This window comes from Hylobates moloch, unplaced genomic scaffold, assembly GCF_009828535.3.
Source record: "Hylobates moloch isolate HMO894 unplaced genomic scaffold, HMol_V3 SCAFFOLD_4, whole genome shotgun sequence".
NCBI lineage: Eukaryota > Metazoa > Chordata > Mammalia > Primates > Hylobatidae > Hylobates > Hylobates moloch.
Window position 1 is genome coordinate 32,901,054 of NW_026652279.1, and position 22,387 is coordinate 32,923,440.

The 22,387-nt window shown below is 43.9% G+C and overlaps 1 protein-coding gene across 1 annotated transcript in view; it reads left to right on the plus strand.

Moving 5' to 3' along the window:
• Positions 1-3,747: 3,747 nt before the first annotated feature.
• The window catches only part of ISY1 (ISY1 splicing factor homolog), a 31,077-nt gene continuing 12,437 nt past the window's right edge, over positions 3,748-22,387 (plus strand). The window contains exons 1-6 of the mRNA XM_032149848.2: positions 3,748-3,861; positions 5,651-5,673; positions 6,548-6,599; positions 8,200-8,265; positions 8,445-8,487; positions 17,875-17,987. Of these exons, the coding sequence (XP_032005739.1) occupies positions 3,859-3,861; positions 5,651-5,673; positions 6,548-6,599; positions 8,200-8,265; positions 8,445-8,487; positions 17,875-17,987 (300 nt within the window). The 5' untranslated portion in view covers positions 3,748-3,858. The remainder of the gene's footprint in view (positions 3,862-5,650; positions 5,674-6,547; positions 6,600-8,199; positions 8,266-8,444; positions 8,488-17,874; positions 17,988-22,387) is intronic.

A 22,387-nucleotide genomic window follows, 5' to 3' on the forward strand; every position in this document is an offset into this window, starting at 1 on the left:
TGAGGTCAGGAGTTTGAGACCAGACTGGCCAACATGGTGAAACCCCGTCTCTACTTAAAATACAAAAATTAGCTGGGCATGGTGGCGGGCACCTGTCACCCAGCTACGCGGGAGGCTGAGTCAGGAGAATCACTTGAACCCGAGAGGCGGATGTTGCAGTGAGCTGAGATTGCGCCATTGCACTCCAGCCCGGGCGACAGTGTGAGACTCCGTCTCCAAAAAAAAAAAGAATACTTGTGATACTTGTGGTTGCATTGGGGCTGTCGGATAATCTGGAATAATCTTTCCGTCTCAAATCTTTTTTGTTTTGTTTTTTGTTTTGGTTTTTCAAGACAGAGTTTCTCTCTGTTGCTCAGGCTGGAGTGCAGTGGTGCAGTCTCGGCTCACTGCAAGCTCTGCCTCCCGGGTTCACGCCATTCTCCTGCCTCAGCCTGCCGAGTAACTGGGACTACAGGCACCCCCCCACCACAGCCGGCTAATTTTTTGTATTTTTAGTAGAGACATGGTTTCACCGTGTTAGCCAGGATGGTCTCGATCTGACCTTGTGATCCACCCGCCTTGGCCTTCCAAAGTGCTGGGATTACAGGCATGAGTCACGGCACCCGGCCTCAAATGTTTTTTTTTTTTTTTTTGAGGCAGTCTCACTCTGTTGCCCAGGCTGGAGTGCAGTGGTGTGATCCGGCTCACTGCAACCTCCACCTCCTGGGTTCAAGCGATTCTCCTGCCTTAGCCTCCTGAGTAGCTGGGATTACAGGCATTCACCGCTGTGTCCAGCTGATTTTTGTATTTTTAGTAGAGATGAGGTTTCACCATGTTGGACAGGCTGGTCTGGAACTAATGACCTCAGGTAATCCACCCGCCTCAGCCTCCCAAAAGCATTACAGGCATGAGCCACCACACCCGGCCCTATCTCAAGCTTCTTAACTGCACCTGCTAAATCCCTTTTGCCATGTAAGGTAACATACTAACAGGTTTCAGAGATTAGGATGTGGACATTTTGGGGGGCTGTTTTTCTGCCTGCAATACCTGCTCTCCAGTGAATCCATGTTTAGTGGAGGACAACATTTGAGGCACTTACATAGATGCTAGGGGACATATATGTGAATGTTAGGCAAAAGTCCTGCCTGAAGCCGGAAAATACCTTTTTAATATTAGTTTTTTTCACCCAATTTGATGTATTATTCTATCCCACTTAAAATACATGAACTAATAAAACCAGGTTTTTTCACCTGTGTGGTTGCCGTTCGGGAATGTAGGCTCAATGTTGTCTCACATCAGCATCTGTATGTGAGATTTTCTAATTTTTGTAACCAGATGTAAATCATAGCAGCTTCGTTGGCCAAATCCAGCCTGCTGGCCAGTTTACAACTGCTGCTTTAGAATTAGTGATGTGATCCAATGACAGATCATAGTTGGGATTGGAATCCCGGATGTTTAAACTGTCTCAAATGGTAAGTAGGCATCAACCAGTCAGATTAGTCAAGTGGCAGGGGGGATAAAGGATGGGGTGTTGCAGGCAAAAGGAGCCTCGTGAACAAAGGCAAGATCAGTGTGAGCAGAGAAAGGAAGGCCATTTAGCAGACTGGCAAGATAGGTCTGACTCTTATTGGTTGCAACCCTGAAGAATTTTACATAAATCTTCACATAACTAAAGATTTAAGTGGGCTGGAGGCAAGGCCTTATTCTCGTCCACCCAATGATGTCACCAAACACTAAATCTTGTCTCCTGAGCTCTAAAGTGGCTGACGGTATTACCTTTTGTCTGACATCCAGCAGGATCTATTTTCTCCAGCATTGCAAGCAGATCTCAAGACTCATTCTGACTAGGTCAGCTTGGGTCTTAAGCCTACCAGTCACTATGCCTAGGGAGATGGGATGAATGGATTAGCTTAATCTAGCGCTTGATCCATACTTAAAGCTGGGGATGTAGTTCCCTTCCCCACAACCAGAGGGCTCCCCAAATGGAACAGATAAGTGGGTATGGGGAGTAGATGCTAGGACAACATAGGTAACACCTCTTGAATCCTGTTAATATGTGATCTCTGCATCCTAGAGTCAGCGACTTAATGGATAAAGGTGGTATGGACATGTTGAGAAGGCCTCATTTGAGTGAGGAATGACCCTGCTTGTTTCAGATCAGGTATTTAAGGTAAAAGTTAAGCTGCTTGAACAAAAGACCCCCAAATGCAGAGGCCTTAACAAGACATGTTTTTATTTTTCTCATTTTGCAGAGCTCAGTGTTCCAGGGCTGGGAGGGGGGGACTCTGGCATCTTCACAATACTTCCATTTCTGAATTCAGGTTGGCTGATCCCATGGATACCTGTCAGTCAGCAGAGAAAGGAAAAGGGCAAGGGATGTATATTTTTGTCATGGCTTCATCTAAGTGACACACATTCCTCTGACTCGATTCTCATTGGCCATTATAAATCATAAACCAGACAGGTGGGAAGATGGGGTCTGTAGTGGGTGGTCGTATGCCCACTTAAAACTTGTCATATTTCAGGTATGAGATTCTGGTGACTATTCTAAGTACTTTTCCTGTCCTGTCTGATCCTGAACCACATGTCAGCTGCTTCTCTCTTTGGCTTGTGCCTCCTGGCTGCTGCTAGGTTGCCCATCACTAGTTAGGTCCCGTGGTGGAGGGAGTCCCTGCAGCTGAGGCACCATGCTTGAAAGGGGAAAGCGGCTGTAACTGAATTTGCTGCGGGCCCTCACCTGAATTCCCCACCACAGTTCCCCTCGTTGCTGACACCATGCGGGAGTAACCATTAGAACGTCTCCTACCAGGGACCTCTCCTGTCTTCCTGGTCCTTGTCTAACGATCTTCTGGTCCCAGCAATGTGCTCAGGACACAGTGACCGCACTCATCCAACCACTCTCCTCCCCTAAGTGACACTTTTTGCCTGGAACTTAAATTTTTATTTTAAAAAAGGATGACCTCAAGCATCGTCCAGCTCTGAAAGGCCCCGCGATTCCAACAGACCAGCTCAGAAAAACTAGAAATGGCCCTAAGAAGTGACAGGGAAACGTGAAGAAGTTTACGAAGCCCGGCCAGCTCCAACTCCTGCAGGACGCACACTCCAGCTCCCACTAGGGGAGCTGCCAGGGCCGTAGATCCCTCGTCGCAGAGATGAGGTCGAGTAATCTCCAAAAGGGGATATTTGTTCTCACAGAAGAACCAAGAAGGAAGCCAGTGGGATTAGAGTAGCGGCAATAACTCAGCCTTCCACATAACCGCGCCCAGCGCCGCCTGCTCCCGCAGTACCGATAGTGAACGAAAGACATTTTGTACCGCCTGTTTCCAAAGCTAAGACCCGCCGACTGGGCTGAGTCCGAAAACCGCCAGCCCCTCTGGGCAAGTCCGATCACATGCCGGAGCGCCGGAATTTCCTCTCTCCCAATCTCCGGCCGGATCTCCCTTTCACTTCCGGTCCTTCCTTTCACTTCCGGCCCTCCCTGTCACTTCCGGTCATCCCTTTCACTTCCGGTCCCTTTCTTTTACGTTTCCGACAAAACATCAGGCTCTGTGGGCAGTTAGAATCTTCAGTTCCTGTGAGCGTCGGCTTCGTCTGGGCACTTCTGGTACTCCCGTTCACTTCCTGTCCTTTCTTTTACGTTTCCGACAAAACAGTGTCTGTGGGCAGTTAGAATCTTCAGTTCCTGTGAGCTTCCGCTTCGTCTGGGCACTTCCGGTACTCCAGTTCACCTCCGGTCCCTTTCTTTTACGTTTCCGACAAAACGCCAGTGTCTGTGGGTAGTTAGAATCTTCAGGTCCTGTGAGCGTCGGCGTCTTCTGGGCCTGTGGAGTTTCTTGGACAGGGGCCGCGGGGCTCCAGGACGGCGCCCTTAGCATCACCATGGTGAGTAGGGTGGGCGGGTGAGGGAGTGAGTGAATGGGCGGGCGGGCACGGGGGGCGCCCAGTCCACCTGGGGTGCTCATTCGGTAGAGTCTCAGGCGTGCAGTGCTGAGGGCTTCAGGTTCCTTGGTGTAACGAGGGGATTCTCTTCCTGCCTCGGTTAGCTGTCACAAATTGGAAAACTGGAAACTCGGGAGCCGCTTTACCGTCCTGGACAGTCTTAATCCGGATGAAGCTCTTTACGTTAACCTGAAGGAAATTGAGACACAGAGAAGCGCTAGGTCCCGCTCCGAGTTACGGTGCATAGTGTGGGCCGGCTGTTTGTCCCTAAATACCACAGAGAAGATTAAGAGCAGTTGTGACTATATGTTTCTGGGATTATTTCATTTATGTCCGTTCTCAGTCTGCTCCATAATATACAGACATCACGAGGGTCTTTTCCTTATTGCTTCCTTAATGTCTGACACAGAGTCGTTGCAGATGTTCAGTAACTGTTGAATAAATGAATGGCATAGACAGAAAGTGTTCTATGAGGGTGTGCTCTCTGTGGTCTGGCGTCCTTTGTTGGTTTCTTTATTTCTTCAAGAGGCATTTACGACATGTAAATATAAGAATACACGTAGTGCCGGTACAAAGATGATGATTGGTTACTGTAATATTGGCTACTGTTTTATTTTCATTAAGTGAAGCCCCTATAAGAAACACGGGGTGTCACGGTTAGGTTATAAGAGATATATTGGAAGCCATTGTAGATTGATGAGCACAAGCTCCCAAGAAAAAGAGAGAAACCAGTGGAATAGAAGTAGCGGTTTCGCGGGAGGCTGAAGCAGGAGAATGGCGTGAACCCGGGAGGCGGAGTTTGCAGTGAGCCGAGGTCGCGCCACTGCACTCTAGCCCGGGCGACAGAGCGAGACTCCGTCTCAAAAAAAAAAAAAAAAGTAGTAGCCGTTTCTGTGAGAAGGTATATCCCAAATTACTGCTGTGTTCGCCTATCTACCAAGCATTTGCCAAGTTTGTTTCTGTGTCAGTTGAAGGAGAGAATCTCAAAAGAGATTTCAATTGAACTCGATTTTGCTGAGTGTCTATAAATTGCATGCCTGGTGTATTTGTCTCATGAAGATACCGTGACAGCTCTGTAAGATGAGGTATGGTCTCTATTGTAAAGATGGGGAAACTGAGTGATAGAGAGACTACTTCTCACAGATGGTAAGTGGAAGAACTGGGAATGTAAGTCCCTGACTTAGCCAGGACTCTTTCTACCTAGACTACAACCCAGAAAACTCGTTCTCTGTCGGACACTGTGTTTCAGGGATAATTGAACTGACATTTAGTGTGACAGTACTTACATAAAACTTACTTTACGAAAGGCAGTCTTCAGACTTATTTTCCCCAAACACCACTGGCAGGGAACAGGCAATTGTGATGCTGGGTGTTAAATGCCACAGTAAGTATAATCCTTGATAGAGGACACCAGCCTAACTGGGAAGAAGGGGTCACAGAATAATGTTCTGGGTGGTCATGACACAAGTAAAATTTGAAGGAAGAATAATGCAAGTTAGCCAGATACGAGATGTTAGTGTCAGTGGAGGAGTAAAGATTTTAAGTAGAGGGAGGAGCAGCCTTGGTCACGGGATTTGGACATCTTTTGATTTTTGTTTATTGTTGTTCATATAGTACTTCAAGTGGTTTGCTTGTGATTGTATTCTTGTAAAACTTTTCACTAAAAAGTAAATGGCAAGAAAAAAATGTATTTTAAACATGGACATTTTTCTTCTCTTTTCTCTCTTTCCAGGCCCGAAATGCAGAAAAGGCCATGTAAGTATCAACTTGTTTTTGGCTGTAAATTTTTTGTAACTTAATAACCACCATGTAACTCTTTGTGTATTTCCTCTTTTTGGTATATGAGCCTTTTGAGAAGCTGTTTCTTTCTTTACATATGTTAAAAATAGCATTCCTGTTTTTGCCCATTTGTTTTCTCCATTTATGTGTTTTCTCACAGTTTCCAGAACTTAAACACTGGATGAACATTTGTTCACCTGTGGTTGGTGCAGGGGTTGTGAGAGTGACAACCAGTGAACACCATGATGTTAGTCTTTTAACACCTGGATGTAGTGCTTATCACAGTGGTCTGATAAGTAGAATTTCCCACAGTCCTTATGTGTAGTGTAAGTAAAATAGATTCTTGGGTGTTCAGGAATACAAATTGCCTCATAATCCCTACTCCTGAGAACATGGAAATCCCTAACTACTCTCTGGTTTCTTTTTTTTTTTTGAGACGGAGTCTCGCTCTGTCACCCAGGCTGGAGTGCAGTGGCGCAATCTCGGCTCACTGCAAGCTCCGCCTCCCAGGTTCACGCCATTCTCCTGCCTCAGCCTCTCCGAGTAGCTGGGACTACAGGCGCCCGCCACTACGCCCGGCTAATTTTTTTTTGTATTTTTAGTAGAGACGGGGTTTCACCGTGGTCTCGATCTCCTGACCTCGTGATCCGCCCGCCTCGGCCTCCCAAAGTGCTGGGATTACAAGCGTGAGCCACCGCGCCCGGCCAACTACTCTCTGGTTTCTTAATTACAATCTATATATATGAATGACATTAAATATGGTCATAAGCAGATCTACCCCATCCAGGAACATGGGTAATGAGAAGTCTGTGTGAGCAGGATCTAATGGAGTCTTTTCTATCCCTGGTAGGACGGCCTTAGCAAGATTTCGCCAGGCTCAGCTGGAAGAGGGAAAAGTGAAGGTTGGTGTAAATCTTCCTCATGAATTGTAAAGTATCAAGTATAAATGCAGGCTGGGCGCAGTGGCTCATGCCTGTAAATCCTGATACTTTGGGAGGCTGAGGTGGGTGGATCACTTAAGTCTAGGAGTTTGAGACCAGTCTGGGCAACATGGCAAAATCCCTTCTTTACAAAAAATACAAAGATTAGCCTAGCCAGGCATGGTGGCGCCTGCCTGTAGTCCCAGCTACTGGGGAAGATGAGGCAGGAGAATCGCTTGAATGCAGGAGTCTTACATTGCAGGGAGCCATGATCATGCCACTGCACTCCAGGCAGGGTGACACAGTGAGAACCTGTCAAAAAAAAAAAAAAAAAAAAAGCAGGGTGCAGTGGCTCACGCCTGTAATCCCAGCACTTTGGGAGGCTGAGGGAGGTGGATCACTTGAAGTCAGGAGTTTGAGGCCAGCCTGGCTAACATGGTGAAACCCTGTCTCTACTAAAAATACAAAAATTAGCTGGGCATGGTGGCAGGCACGTCTAATCCCAGCTACTTGGGAGGCTGAGGCAGAAGAATCACTTGAGCCCTGGAGACGGAGGTTGCAGTGCACCAAGAGTGCGCTGCTGCACTCCAGGTCAACAGACTTCAAACTTCAAAATTTCCTGTTTCTTATCTGTACCTGCTGACGCTCTTGAGAGTCTGTACACTTGAATTCCAATACCTCCCCATAGCTGAGGCAGGGTGATGGAGCTGGCTGCTTGTTTTTCAGTTTCTTCTGTATTATGATGACTGGGCCCAGCCCCGCACCCCCCACCTTTTTTTTTTTTTTGAGATGGACGCTCTGTTGCTTAGGCTGGAGTGCAGTGGCATGATCTTGGCTCACTGCAACCTCCATCTCCCTGGTTCAAGCAATTCCCCTGCCTCAGCCTCCTGAGTAGCTGGAATTATAGGCACATATCACCACACCCAGCTAATTTTTTTGTATTTTTAGTAGAGATGGGGTTTCACCATGTTGGCCAGAGTGGTCTCAAACTCCAGGCCTCAGGCAATCTGCCTGCCTCGACCTCCCAAAGTGGGGATTACAGGGATGAACCGCCATGCCTGGCCTGATGACTGAGTCCTTTATTACTCCAGCTCTAATATTGAATAGAGACTGGAGTATGATGTGGAGAACAGCTGTAAGCTGAAACCGGTAAATTATTTCATTTCTTAGAGACTCACCCAAATTAGAGATAATATATACCATTCTTTGGATTTTTTTTTAATTTTATATACACACATGTATATGAATACACCCATATTTATGTATGTTTGTTTTAAACACTGATAGAAATTGTTTCTTAAGGTACTATAAATATGCCATGAAATAGCTATAACCTAGTTTAGCTATCTGTCTATTGCAGGACAGTTAAGTTCTTTCCAATACTAAATACAATGCAATCAATGTTTTTCCTAAGGAGAGATTGTAGAATGAGGTTTACAGCTTGATGAGGATCATCTGGAATGAAAACTTCAAATGTTTTTAGGCCATTAGATGATTTAGGCTTAAGGCCTGAATCAGTTGTGAATGTTGTATGAAACTTGTAAATAGTATAATGGAAATGTGTTACTTTTTTCTCCTTTAGGAACGAAGACCCTTTCTGGCCTCAGAATGTACTGAGCTGCCTAAAGCTGAGAAGTGGAGACGACAGGTATGTTCTGGGTAAATCTGATTTCAGTAGAAGTAACAAGTCTCTCATTTCTTCTTATTATGTAAATGACTGTTAGACCAAAAGTCTAAGTATTTTTAAATACTAATTTTGCATTATAGTTTTTCTGTGCTTTCTAACATATTCAAAAATCATTAAAATGTATTACTTTTTTTTAATAGATCATTGGAGAGATCTCTAAAAAAGTGGCTCAGATTCAGAATGGTAAGCAAACTTGTTCCTTTAAAGTGCTTGATTCTCAAATCCACAATTAGACTTGAGGACTTCAATACTCCTCTCACAATAATTAATAGAGCAAGTAGACAGTAAATCAGTAAGAACATAGAAGAGCCAATCAATACAATCAGTCAGTTTGATGCAGTTGAAAGTTGTAGAATACTGTACCTCACAACACTGCACCTAACAAAAAAGAATATGTCTTTTTTTTTTTGAGACAGAGTCTCACTCTGTCACCCAGGCTGGAGTGCAGTGGCGCGATCTTGGCTCACTGCAAGCTCAGCCTCCTGGGTTCATGCCATTCTCCTGCCTCAGCCTCCCGAATAGCTGGGACTACAGGCGCCCACCACCACGCCCGGCTAATTTTTTTGTACTTTTAGTAGAGACAGGGTTTCACTGTGTTAGCCAGGATGGTCTTGATCTCCTGACCTTGCGATTTGCCTGCCTCAGCCTCCCAAAGTGCTGGGATTACAGGTATGAGCCACTATGCCTGGCCTACTACATGGTCTTTTTTAAGAGCACATGGAACATTCACCAAAATAAAACATATTCTGGGCTGCAGAACAAATGTTAGCAAATTTAAAATATTTGAGGCCAGGCGCATTAGCTCACGCTTGTAATCCCAGCACTTTGGGAGGCCGAGGAGGGAGGATCACCTAAGGTCTGGAGTTTGAGACCAGCCTGACCAACATGGAGAAACCCCATCTCTACTGAAAATACAAAATTAGTTGGGCGTGGTGGCGCATGCTTGTAATCCCAGCTACTTGGGAGGCTGAGGCAGGAGAATCGCTTGAACCCAGGAGGCGGAAGTTGTAGTGAGCCAAGATCGTGCCACTGCACTCCAGGACTCCATCTCAAAACAAACAAACAAACAAAAAATATATATATAGCACTGCAATAATAGAAATTTATGAAAGTTTTCAAATCAGTGATCTAAGCTTCTACCCTATGAAATTAGAAAAGAAGAGCAAATTAAACCCAAAGCAAGCAGAAGGAAGGAAATAGTAAAGATAAGAAATCAATAACATTGAAAACAAGATGAATAGAGAAAACAGACCAACAGCTGGTTCTTTGAAAAGATCAGTAAAATTGATAAACTTCTAGTCAGACTGACCAAGAAAAAATATACACAAATTAAGAATATTAGGAACCAAATTGGGAATATTACTATAGAATCTATATACATTAAAAGGATAATAAGGAAATATTACAGACAATGTTATGCCCATAAATTTGACAACTTAGATGAAATAGGTCAATTCCTTACAAGACACAAATGGCCAAAGCTCACTTAAGAGAAGTGGTTCTTTTTTATTTTGAGATGGAGTCTCGCTCTGTCACCCAGGCTAGCGTGCAGTGGTGAGTTCTCGGCTTACTGCAACCTCCACCTGCCTGGGTTCAAGCAATTTCTCCCGCCTCAGCCTCCTGAGTAGCTGGGATTACAGGCACCCTCCATCATACGTGGCTAATTTTTGTAATTTTTTAGTAGAGACAGGGTTTCACCATGTTGAACAGGCTGGTCTTCAATTCCTGACCTCAGGTGATCCACCCTCCTCGGCCTTCCAAAGTGCTAGGATTACAGGTGTAAGCCACGGTGCCTGGCCGAGAAATAGTTCATTTTTTTTGTTTTGTTTTGTTTTGAGTCTCACTGTGTTGCCCAGGCTGGAGTGCAGTGGCATGATCTTGGCTCACTGCAGCCTCTGCGTCCCGGGTTCAAGCAAATCTCCTGCCTCAGCCTTCTGAGTAACTGGGCATACAGGTGACCACCACCACGCCCGGCTAATTTATTTTTGTATTTTTAGTAGAGACAGGGTTTCACCATGTTAGCCAGGATGGTCTCGATCTCCTGACCTCATCGTCTGCCCTCCTCAGCCTCCCAAAGTGCTGGGATTACAGGCCTGAGCCACCATGCCTGGCCCTGAAGAAATTTTTGATTGTTAGAACTGGAAGGGTGCTACTGGCACACAGTGGGTAGAGGCCAGGGATGTGCTAAGCATCCTACAAATAATTATCCTAAATAAACTACAGTGTCAATAATTCTGCTGTTTAGAGACACAGTTCAAAAAGAAATGGTAAAAAGAAACTGGGGCTGTGCACCGTGGCTCACACCCGTAACCGCAGCACTTTGGGAAGCGGAGGTGGGTGGATCACCTGAGGTTAGGAGTTCAAGACCAGGCTGGCCAACATGGTGAAACCCTGTCTCTACGAAAAATAGAAAAATCAGCCAGGCATGGTGACGCATGCCTGTAGTCCCAGCTACTTGGGAGGCTGAGGCAGGAGAATCACTTTAACCCAGGAGGCAGAGGTTGCAGTGAGCCAAGATTGGGCCACTGCACTCCAGCCTGGGTGACAGAGTGACAGTCCATCTCAGAAAAAAAAAAAAAAAAAAAAGATGGAAAGAAATTGAATTCATTTCTAAATACCTTTCTAAAAGAAAATTCCAGGCCCAGATGGCTTCACTGGTCAGTTCTACTAAATATTTAAGGAAGAAATAATACCAACTCCACATAGTTTCCTCAAAAAAATGGAAGAGAGAACACTTTTTAACTCATTTTATGAATTTTAGTATCAGCATTACCCTGAAGGTAAAATCAGAAAAAGATATTATGAGAAATAACTACTGACAATATTTCCTACGAATATAGACAAAAATCTTTAATGAGATATTAGCATATCAAACCTAGCAATGTATGGCCGGGCGCGGTGGCTCACGCCTGTAATCCCAGCACTTTGGGAGGCCGAGGTGGGTGGATTGAGAGATCAGGAGATCGAAACCATCCTGGCTAACACACGGTGAAACCCCGTCTCTACTAAAAATAGAAAAAAATTAGCCAGGCATGGTGGTGGGTACCTGTAGTCCCAGCTTCCTGGGAGGCTGAGGCAGGAGAATTGCTGGAACCTGGGAGGCGGAGCTTGCAGTGAGCTGAGATCCCACCACTGCACTCCAGCCTGGGTGACAGAGCAAGACTCCGTCTCAAAAAGAAAAAAAAAACCTAGCAATGTATAAAAAGGATAATACATCACAACTAAGTAGGATTTATTCTGGAAAACCATAGTTGATTCAACATTCAAAAATAAGTTAATTCACTATGTCATTTTAAAGAAGAAAAACTGTATGATGATCTAAGTAGATGCAGAAAAAGTATTCGACAAAATCAGACGTTTATTCATGATAAGAACTCAGCAAACTGGGAATAAAAGGGAACTCTTTACCCTGATAAAGCACTTCTTTTTTTTTTTCTGAGACGGAGTTTTGCTCTTGTCACCCATGCTGGAGTGCAGTGGTGCAATTTCAGCTTGATGCAACCTCTGCCTCTCAGGTTCAAGTGATTCTCCTGCCTCAGCCTCCTGAGTAGCTGGGATTACAGGCGCCAGCTACCATACCTAGCTAATTTTTGTATTTTCAGTAGAGACAGCGTTTTACCATGTTGGCAAGGCTGGTCTCGAATTCCTAACCTCAGGTGATCCACCCACCTTGGCCTTCCTAAGTGCTGGGATTACAGGCATGAGCCACCACACCCGGCCCTGATAAAGTACTACTAAAAATACAAAAAAATTAGCCAGGTGTGGTGGCAGGCACCTGTAGTCCTAGCTACTTGGAGAGGCTGAGGCAGGAGAATGGCGTGAACCCAGGAGGCGGAGCTTGCAGTGAGCCGAGGTTGCAGCACTGCACTCCAGCCTGGGTGACAGAGCGAGACTCTGTCTCAAAAAAAAAAAAAAAAAGAAACCCATAGCCAATAAACTATTTAATGGTGAAGAATTGAATGCTTTCCTCTTAAGATCAGGAATGAGGCAAAGACATCCATTCTCACCACTATATTCAGTGTGATGCTGGAAATCCTAGCCAGTACAGTAAAGTAAAAAAAGGAAATAAAAGGCATAAAGATTAGAAAGTAATAAATAAAACTGTCTTTATTGTAACATAGAAAATCCTATATAATTTTCTTTTTTTTGAGATGGAGTCTTGCTCTGTTGCCCAGGCTGGAATGCAGTGGCGCGGTCTCAGCTCACTGCAACCTCTGCCCCCTGAGTTCAAACGATTCTCCTGCCTCAGCCTCCTGAGTAGCTAGGACTACAGGCATGCGCCACCATGCCCGGCTAATTTTTGTATTTTTAGTAGAGACAGAGTTTCGCCATATTGGCCAGCCTGGTCTCCAACTCCCAACCTCAGGTGATCCGCCCGCCTCTGCCTCCCAAAGTACTGGGATTACAGGCGTGAGCCACCACGCCCAGCCTAAAATCCTACCTAATTTTCTATGTAGAAAATCCCAAGGAACCTACAGAAAGACTTCTAAAATGAATAAGTGAATTTATCAAGATCACAGAAAAGAAGTTCAATATACAGAATTACATATATATATATATATATATATATATATATATATATATATATGTATTTTTTTTTTTTTTTTTTTTTTTTTTGAGACAGATCTTGCTCTGTCACCCATCTTCTGCCTCAGCCTCTCGAGTAGCTGGGACTACAGGCATCCACCACCACACCTGGCTGATTTTTGTATTTTTAGTAGAGATGGGGTTTCACCATGTTGGCTAGGCTGGTCTGGAACTTCTGGGCTCAAGTGATCTGCCTGCTTCAGCCTCTCAAAGTGCTGGGATTACAGGTGTGAGCCACCATGCTCAGATTCAAAATTATGTTTTTATATACCAACATTGAACAGCTGGAAATACAACATTTTTTTAAAGTGCTATTTAAAAAAGCACCAAAACACAAGAAATAACTTAGGTATAAATCTTTTTTATTTTATTTATTTATTTTTTTGAGACGGAGTCTTGCTGTGTCATCCAGGCTGGAGTGCAGCTCACTGCAAGCTCTGCCCCCCGGGTTCATGCCATTCTCCTGCCTCAGCCTCCCGAGTAGCTGGGACTACAGGCGCCCGCCACCACGCCTGGCTAATTTTTTTTGTATTTTTAGTAGAGACGAGGTTTCACCGTATTAGCCAGGATGGTCTCAATCTCCTGACCTCGTGATCCACCCGCCTCAGCCTCCCGAAGTGCTGGGATTACAGGCATGAGCCACTGCGCCCGGCCATGCTTAGGTATAAATCTAACAAAATACAGTCGGGATCTGTATGCTGAAAACTAGGATGCGATGACTAAAGAAACCAAAGAAGACCAGAATGAATGGGGAGATACACTGTGCTCTTGTATGGGAAGACCTAACACAGTATAGATGTTAATTCTTTCTCTCTTCAAATATATCACAATCAAAATTCTAACAGGATTTTTTGTTTATGTTGACATTCTATGTCTGAAATTTAATTGGAAAGGCAACTACAATAGCCAAAACAATTGTGAAAAGGAACAAAATTGGAGCATTCATTCCACCTGATTTCAGGATGTAATAGAAAGCTCCAGCTTCCAGATAATGTGGTAATGGTGAAAGGACAGGCCACATAGACCAAAGAAACAGAATTAGAAGTCCAGTAGAAGTCCAGAAATAGAGCCACACATAAATGGTCAGTTGACTTTTTTTTTTTTTTTTGGAGACAGAGCCTTTCTCTGTCACCCAGCCTGGAGTACAGTGGTGCAGTCATAGCTCACTGCAGCGTCCACCTCCTGGGCTCAAGTGATCCTTTTGCCTCAGCCTCCCATGTAGCTGAGACTGCAGACGCGTGCCACCATGGCTGGCTAATTTTTTTCTTTCTTTTTTTTTTTTGAGATGGAGTCTTGCTCTTTCGCCCAGGCTGGAGTGCAGTGGCACGATCTCGGCTCACTGCCTCCAGGGTTTAAGCGATTCGCCTGCCTCAGCCTCCCGAGTAGCTGGGACTTACTGATTTTTTGTATATATATATATATATATATTTTTATTTTTTTTTTTTTTTTTTTTTTAAAGAGGGGTTTTATTTGTTACCAGGAGCAGTGGCGTGATCTCAGCTCACCGCACCTCCACCTCCTGGGTACAAGTGATTCTCCTGCCTCAGCCTCCCAAGTAGCTGGGGTTACAGGCATGTGTCACCATGCCCAGCTAATTGTTTGTATTTTTAGTAGAGAGAGGGTTTATCCTTGTTTGTCAGACTGGTCTCGAACTCCCAACCTCAAGTGATCTGCCTGCCTCGGCCTCCCAAAGTGCTGAGATTACAGGTGTGAGCCACTGTGCCCAGCCCTGCCTGGCTAATTTTTAAATTTTTGGTAAAGATGGGCTCTTGTTGTGTTGCCCAGGCTGGACTTGAGCAGTCTTCCCATCTGTGTCTCTCAAAGTGTTGGGATTACAGGCATAAGCCACTATATCTGGTTTGGTCAGTTGACTTTTGACAAAGTCATGAAAACAATTCAATGGAGAAAGGGATGACAACTCTTAAAAATTCATCAATTAGAAAATATTTGTTTTAAGAAGTGGGCAAAATTTTGAACAGATACTTTACCAAAGAAAATATGTAGGGTGGGCATGGTGGCTCATGTCTGTAATCTCAGCACTTTGGGAGGCCGAGATGGGTGGATCAGTTGAGGCCAGGAGTTTGAGACCAGCCTGGCCAACATGGCAAAACCCTGTCGCTACTAAAAATACAAAAATTAGCTGGGTGTGGTGGCTCACGCCTGTAATCCCAACTACTTGGGAGGCTGAGGCATGAGGATAGCTTGAACCTGAGAGGCAGAGGTTGCAGTGAGCTGAGATTTTACCACTGCACTCCAGCCTGGGCAACAGAGCGAGACTCTGTCTCAAAAAATAAAATAAAATGTAGATGCAAATGAGCATCTTTTCATGTGTTTAACATAATAGTCATAAAGGAAATGCGGATTAAAACAACAGTGGGATACTACACACTTAATAGAATGACTTACACAAATAGTGACAATGCCAAGTGCTGGTGAATATGTGAAGTAATGAACTCTCGTGCACTGCTAGTGAGGAGGCAAAATGGAACAGCTACTTTAGAAAGGGGTTTGGTGGTTTCTTATAAAGTTAAACATACACTTAACCTATGATCCATCAATTCCACTCCTAGGTATTTCTCCAAGAGAAATGTAATACTTTTCTGTTACGCAAAAACTCTTACATAATGTTTATAGTAGCCCCAAAACTGGAAGCAACCCAAAGGTCCTTCTGGTGAATGAATAAACAAACTGAGGTGTGTCTATAAAATAAAATAATATTCAGTAGTAAAAAACAAACGTACAGGCTAGGCACTGTGGCTTATGCCTGTAATCCCCAGCACTTTGGGAGACCAAGGTGGGAGGATCGCTTTGAGTCCAGGAGTTGGAGATCAGCTTGGGCAACATAGTAAGGCCTCATCTCTGTAAATAATAATAATAATTAAAGTAAATAAATAAAATTAAAACATATGGATGAATCTCAAAAGCATGCTTTTGAGCATAATGCTGAGTGAAAGAAACAAAACTCAAAATGCTGCATAGTTTGTGATCCCATTTATATGACGTTCTGGAAAAGCAAAATTATAGGAACAGAATACATTGTGTTTACTGGTGGCCAAAAGTTGGGTAGGGGGAGGGGTTGACTATAGTGGTGCTTAAGGGAATGTTTTGGGGCAATGGAATTTTTCTGTGTCTTAATTGTGATGATGATTACATGATTATATGCATTTGTGAAAACTCATAATTGTGTACCAAAAAATAATGTTTTTATATGTAGATTTTGGAAAGTCAATAAAAAAAAAAGTGTGATTCTTGTTTTCTTCAAGATGCCTTGGCTTTGCTTTGGGAGAGGCTTCTGGAATCCTCTCCCTTTGCTTTGGTTGAGGCTCTCAGAGGATTGGGCTGCCTTGAGTTCTCTGTGTCTTTAGCACTGGAAAGTCTCACCATGGTGGTGGCAGGTCTTTTTCTTTCTTAACAGAACAGAACATGGGAGTGGGAGGTTTTAAAATGTGTATATATATGTATATATTTTTTTTTTTTTTGAGATAGTCTTGCCCTGTCGCCCAGGCTGGAGTGCAGTGGCGCGATCTTGGCTCAGTGCAACCTCTGCTTCCCAGGCTCAAGCTATTCTCCTACCTCAGCTTCCTGAGTAGCTGGGATTACAAGCATGCACCATCACTCCCGGCTAATTTTTGTATTTTTAGTAGAGACAAGGACTCTCCATGTTAGCCAAGGCTGGTCTCGAACTCCTGACCTCAAGTGATCTGCCCTCCTCTGCCTCCCAAAGGGCTGGGATTACAGGTGTGAGCCACCGCACCCAGTTACAATGTATTCTTCTTACTTGACTTTTTTTTTTTTTTGAATGGAGGTCTCACTCTGTCACCCAAGCTGGAGTGCAGTGGTGCTATTACAGCTCACTGCAGTCTCCACCTCCTGGGCTCAAGCGATTCTCCCACCTAAGTCTCCCAAGTAGCTGGAACCACAGGCATGTGCCACCACACCCAGTTAATTTTTCATATTTTTGGTGGAGATGGGATTTCACTATGTTGCCCAGGCTGGTCTTGAACTCCTGAGCTCAAGCAGTCCACCCACCTCTGCTTCCCGGAGTGCTGGGATTACAGGCATGAGCCACTGCACCTGGCCTGTTTGACTTTTTAAAAAAAATTGACTTTATCCAGGCAGGAATTACATGTAATAAAATTCACCTGTTTTTAATGTAGAGTTGGGTGAGTTGCAGCAGATTTTTATACCTGTGAAAGCTACCACCTCCACAAGCAGTATCCATCACCCCTAGAAGTCCTCTCATGCCCATCTTCTAGAGCATCAGTCTTAGCTGTAACCCAGGTGTAAGAGCCCTTCTGGGCTTGCTGTTGTCATCCAGCATTACCTCATAAAGGCCTTGCTGTGTCTCCACTGTGTGCAAATTGTCCCTTTCAAAAGTTATATGATGTTTCATTTCAACATATTAGGGTTCATTAACCATTTTCCCACCTTCTCTGTAGTGTGATGCCCCAGCTGCACCACAGCGAAATTTGTTGTGCACATCCCTTTCAATTAATCCCTTAGGCTTAATTCTTAGTCCTATAATCCTTGCCAAAAATTTTTCCCATATAGCAATACATTGCTTTCCTGAAAACGCTAAACCATCATAGAATGCTGCCATCCCTAGGTGCGTATCCCAGCCTCATTGTGTCTTTGCTGGCTTTGGTTGCTGTTTCCCCCTCTCTCTTAAGAGCTTGTTATTTCAGTAGTTGTATAAATGGAACTGCCGGGTTGTTTCAGGGTTGTTTATGTTTTTTTGGTTGCTAATGAGGATGAAGTTATTTTCAAGGATTTTTTTTTCTTACACTAGTGGGAACTTTGTTTATAATTCTTGTCCTTTCATTTATTTGGGTGGTTTTTCTTATCAATTTAGATGAGTATTTTTATGTAGTATACCTTTGTAGGTGTTGACATTCATTTTAAGGGTATGATACTGAGTGTACGTGTTAGAGGTGTTGACGTACATTTTTATGGAATGATATTGTTAACCTTTTTGTTTTCTAGCTGGTTTAGGTGAATTTCGAATTCGTGACCTGAATGATGAAATTAACAAGCTGCTAAGGGAGAAAGGACACTGGGAGGTCCGGATAAAGGAGCTGGGCGGTCCTGATTATGGAGTGAGTACATGGCAGCCCCAGTGGTGGGTCCTGTCTAGTTTTCCACCCGCAGCAGTTCCCAGCCCATTCCTGCCATAGTAGTCCCTTGATACAGGAAACCTATGAACAGGATGGGTAGGATGATGCTGGAAGACCTCACAGCACATGCATCACAGCAGACAGGGCATCTGTATGTACCAGCCGGGTGCGGTAGCTCACTCCTATAATCCCAGCACTTTGGGAGGCTGAGGCGGGAGGATCACTTGAGGTCAGGAGTTCAAGTCCAGCCTGGCCAGTATGGCAAAAGCCCATCTTTTCAAAAAATACAAAAATTAGCTGTGTGTGGTGGTGCACGCCTGTAATCCCAGCTACTTGGGAGGCTGAGGCAGGAGAATCACTCAAACCTGGAAGATGGAGGTTGCAGTGAGCCAAGATCGCCACTGCACTCCAGCCTGGGCGACAGAGTTAGACTCCGTCCTCAAAAAAAAAAAAAAAAGTGACTATGGTCCTTCACTGGGTGCAGTGGCTCACGCCTGTAATCCTGGCACTTCGGGAGGCTGAGACAGGATGAGCCCTTGAGCACAGAAGTTTGAGAGCAGCCTGGGCAATGTTGTGGGACCCAGAATCTACAAAATATTTAAAAATCAGCTAGGCATGGTAGCACATGCTTATAGTCCCAGCTGCTCAGAAGGATGAAGTGGGAGGATGGCTTGAGCCTGGGAGGTGGAGGCTGCAGTGAGCTGTCATCATGCCACTGCACCTCAGCCTGGGTGCCAGAGCAAGATGCTGTCTCAAAAAAAAAAAGATAAAATGACCATGGTTCCTCACATTCTTTGAGTGCCTTAGGAACTGGAGACAGCCATTTGTTGGCTTTGTTATCTAAGAGCCATAGAGACACTACATTCTGTCCTTTTTTTGGACTTCTGTAAATGCAATACTCTAGAATCATAGCTTTCAAACTTTTAAGAACATGGCCCGTTGCAAAACACAGACACACACACAATCACAAGCCAGCACACAAAGGTGCTGAAAAAAACAATAAGTATGGTATATTTTTTATTCTGTTATATTTTGGTTTTTAAAAATTTGATGTTTGTGACCTGCTTAACTGATTTCATGACGCACTAATGGGTCTTGGTTTTGAAAACTCCTGCCCCAGAGCCTAATTCGTTCACACTTTTGTGATGAGACCTACCTCAGATCACTGGAAACAGTATGTAATCAATGGACTATAACGTGTTATGTAAGAAACACATGCAGGTTTTCTACGTGTTGATCTTTTCACCTTTGAGAAAGTCTAACACATAACCATAATTCTCACCCTAGTACATACAAATGGGAGTATTCAGCCTTCCCACTGCAGAACAGGAAAGGCACACCCATTTCTGAAGCACCTTTTGTGTCCGGGCACTGCACTAGGAGTCTTCTCTTGGGTGTCTTGCCTGACTTCTTTTTTTCTTTTCATTTATTTTATTTTTGTTGTTTTTTATTTTTATACGCCAATCTTCTCTGTATCATTCCGATTTTAGTATATGTCCTGCCAGAGTGAGCACTTGCCTGATCTCTTCAGCAGTTGTGTGGTGGAGATTTTATTTTTCCTGTGAGGTGGCTTAGAAGCAGCTCATTAATCCACCTAGAAAAGTGGTCTCAGGTATGAAAAAAATTCATATGTGAAATGTTAAGTTCCACCACCCAAATTCAACACTATTAATATTTTTATATATTTTTTTCCAGAGATTTTTAATGCTTAATAATTTTTTTATTTTCTACATATAAAAGTAATATATTATCACTAAGTTCAGAAAAGTACAAAGAAGCAGAACAACACTCAGTCACAATCCCATTACATAAGTGCAGCCACTTGAATATGCTCTTTATCTTTTTTTTCCTTCCGTTGTTTTTGTATGAATGTCATAATTGAAACCATACTCACTGTATGTACAATTTTGGTTCTGGATTTTGTTTTTCTTTTCAAAATGGTAGCTTTCATTATATAAACAGTACATATTTTTGTATAGAGAAAAAATATAAATATAAAAATTATACAATATAAAAAATACATATTAGTATATACATTATAGAAATTCATTAATATTCTAACTATGTGCTTTATTCTCTAAACTATAAGGAATACAGTTTCGTGTCAATAAATAATCATATGATAGATATGTATATTAAATTGTTTTATTCTAGTTTAGTTTTTTTTTTTTTTTTGAGACAGAGTCTCGCTTCATCACCCAGGCTGGAGTGCAGTGGTGTGATCTTGGCTCACTGCAACCTCCGCCTCCTGGATTCAAGCAATTCTTGTGCCCCAGCCTCCGGAGCAGCTGAGATTACAGGTGTGCACCACCACACCTGGCTAATTTTTATATTTTAGTAGAGTTGGGGTTTGACCATGTTGGCCAGGCTGGTCTCGAACTCCTGACCTCTGGTGATCTGCCTGCCTTGGTCTCCCAAAGTGCTGGAATTACAGGTGTGAGCCACTGCACCCAGCCTCTTAGTTTTTGAGACAAGATCTTACTCTGTCACCCCAGGCTGGAGTGCAGTGGCACGATCATGGCTCACTGAAGCCTTGACTCCAGGTGCAAGTAATCCTTTTACCTCAGCCTCCCGAGCAGCTGAGATGACAGGTGTGTGCCACCATGCTCAGCTAATTTTTTTTTTTTTTTTTTGAGACAGTCTCACTCTGTCACCCAGGCTGGAGTGCAGGAGTGTGATTTCGACTCAATGCAACCTTCCCCTCCTGGGTTCAAGCGATTCTCAATGCCTCAGCCTCCAGAGTAGCTGGGATTACAGGTGCCCACCATGCCCAGCTAATTTTTGTATTTTTAGTAGAGACCGGGTTTCACCATGTTGGCCAGGCTGGTCTTGAACTCCCTACCTCAGGTGATCCACCTCCCTTGGCTCCCCAACCTGCTGGGATTATAGGCGTGAGCTACTGTGCCTGGCCATGCCCAGCTAATTTTTAAATTTTTTGTAGAAATGGTATCCCATTATGTTGCCCAGGCTGGTCTTGAGCTCCTGGAGTCAATCAGTCATCCTGCCTCAGCCTCCCAAAGTACTGGGATTACAGGCATGAACTGCTGTGCTCAGCCAAATTGTATGATTTTAAAAAATGTTTTTTGGCCAGGCGCGGTGGCTCACGCTTGTAATCCCAGCACTTTGGGAGGCCGAGGCGGGCGGATCACGAGGTTAGGAGATCGAGACCACGGTGAAACCCTGTCTCTACTAAAAATACAAAAAATTAGCCGGGCGTGGTGGTGGGCGCCTGTAGTCCCAGCCACTCGGAGGCTGAGGCAGGAGAATGGCGTGAACCCGGGAGGCAGAGCTTGCAGTGAGCTGAGATTGTGCCACTGCACTCCAGCCTGGGCGACAGAGCGAGACTCCATCTCAAAAAAAAAAAAGTTTTTTAACTCAAAGAACATTGCAAAAATATACAGAGAACTTTTATATACCCTTTATACAGATTTACCGTATTTAACATTTTGCTTGTATTTGCTTTATTTTCTTTGTGTACCTTGAGATTTATTTTTTGTGAACCATTTGAAAGGTAGGTTATAATACATCATGCTTCTTTACCCTTTAATATATGTGTATTTCCTAAGAAGAAGAATATTCTCTTATGTAACCATGGTAGAGCTATCAAGTTTAAGAAATTTAACTTGGCTACAATAATTGAATCCATGTGGCATTTCATCAATTTTCCCAATAATGTCCTTGGTAGCATTTCCCCTGCAGTACAGGACCTGATCCGGGGTCACATACTACATGTAGTTGTCAAATCATCTTTTTTTTTTTTCGAGACAGAGTCTCGCTCTGTTGTCCAAGCTGGAGTGCAGTGGCACGCGATCTCAGCTCACCCTAACCTCCACCTCCCAGGTTCAAGTGATTCTTGTGCTCCATCAAGTGATTCTTGTGCTCCAGCCTCCCAAGTAGCTGGGATTACAGATGTGTGCCACCATACCCTGCTAATTTTTGTATTTTTAGTAGAGATGGGATTTTACCATGTTGGCCGGGCTGGTCTTGAACTCCTGACCTCAGGTGATCTTCCCGCCTTGGTCTCCCAAAGTGCTAGGATTACAGATGTGAGCCACCTCACCCATCAAATCATTGGTTTTAATAGATATAGTTGTATCTTCTGGATGTATTTCATTTGTTTTCTACTGATTGTCATATAGGTTGTTTGTAATCTTTTTAAAGGTTTTGTCACTTAGCATCGTGTTTTTTATTTTTATTTATTTATTTATTTTTTAATTATTTTATTTTTTTGAGATGGAGTCTTGCTCTGTCATCCAGGCTGGAGTGCAGTGGTGTGATCTCAGCTCACTGCAAGCTCCGCCTCCCAGATTCATGCCATTCTCCTGCCTTAGCCTCCCGAGTAGCTGGGACTACAGGCGCCCGCCACCACGCCCGGCTAATTT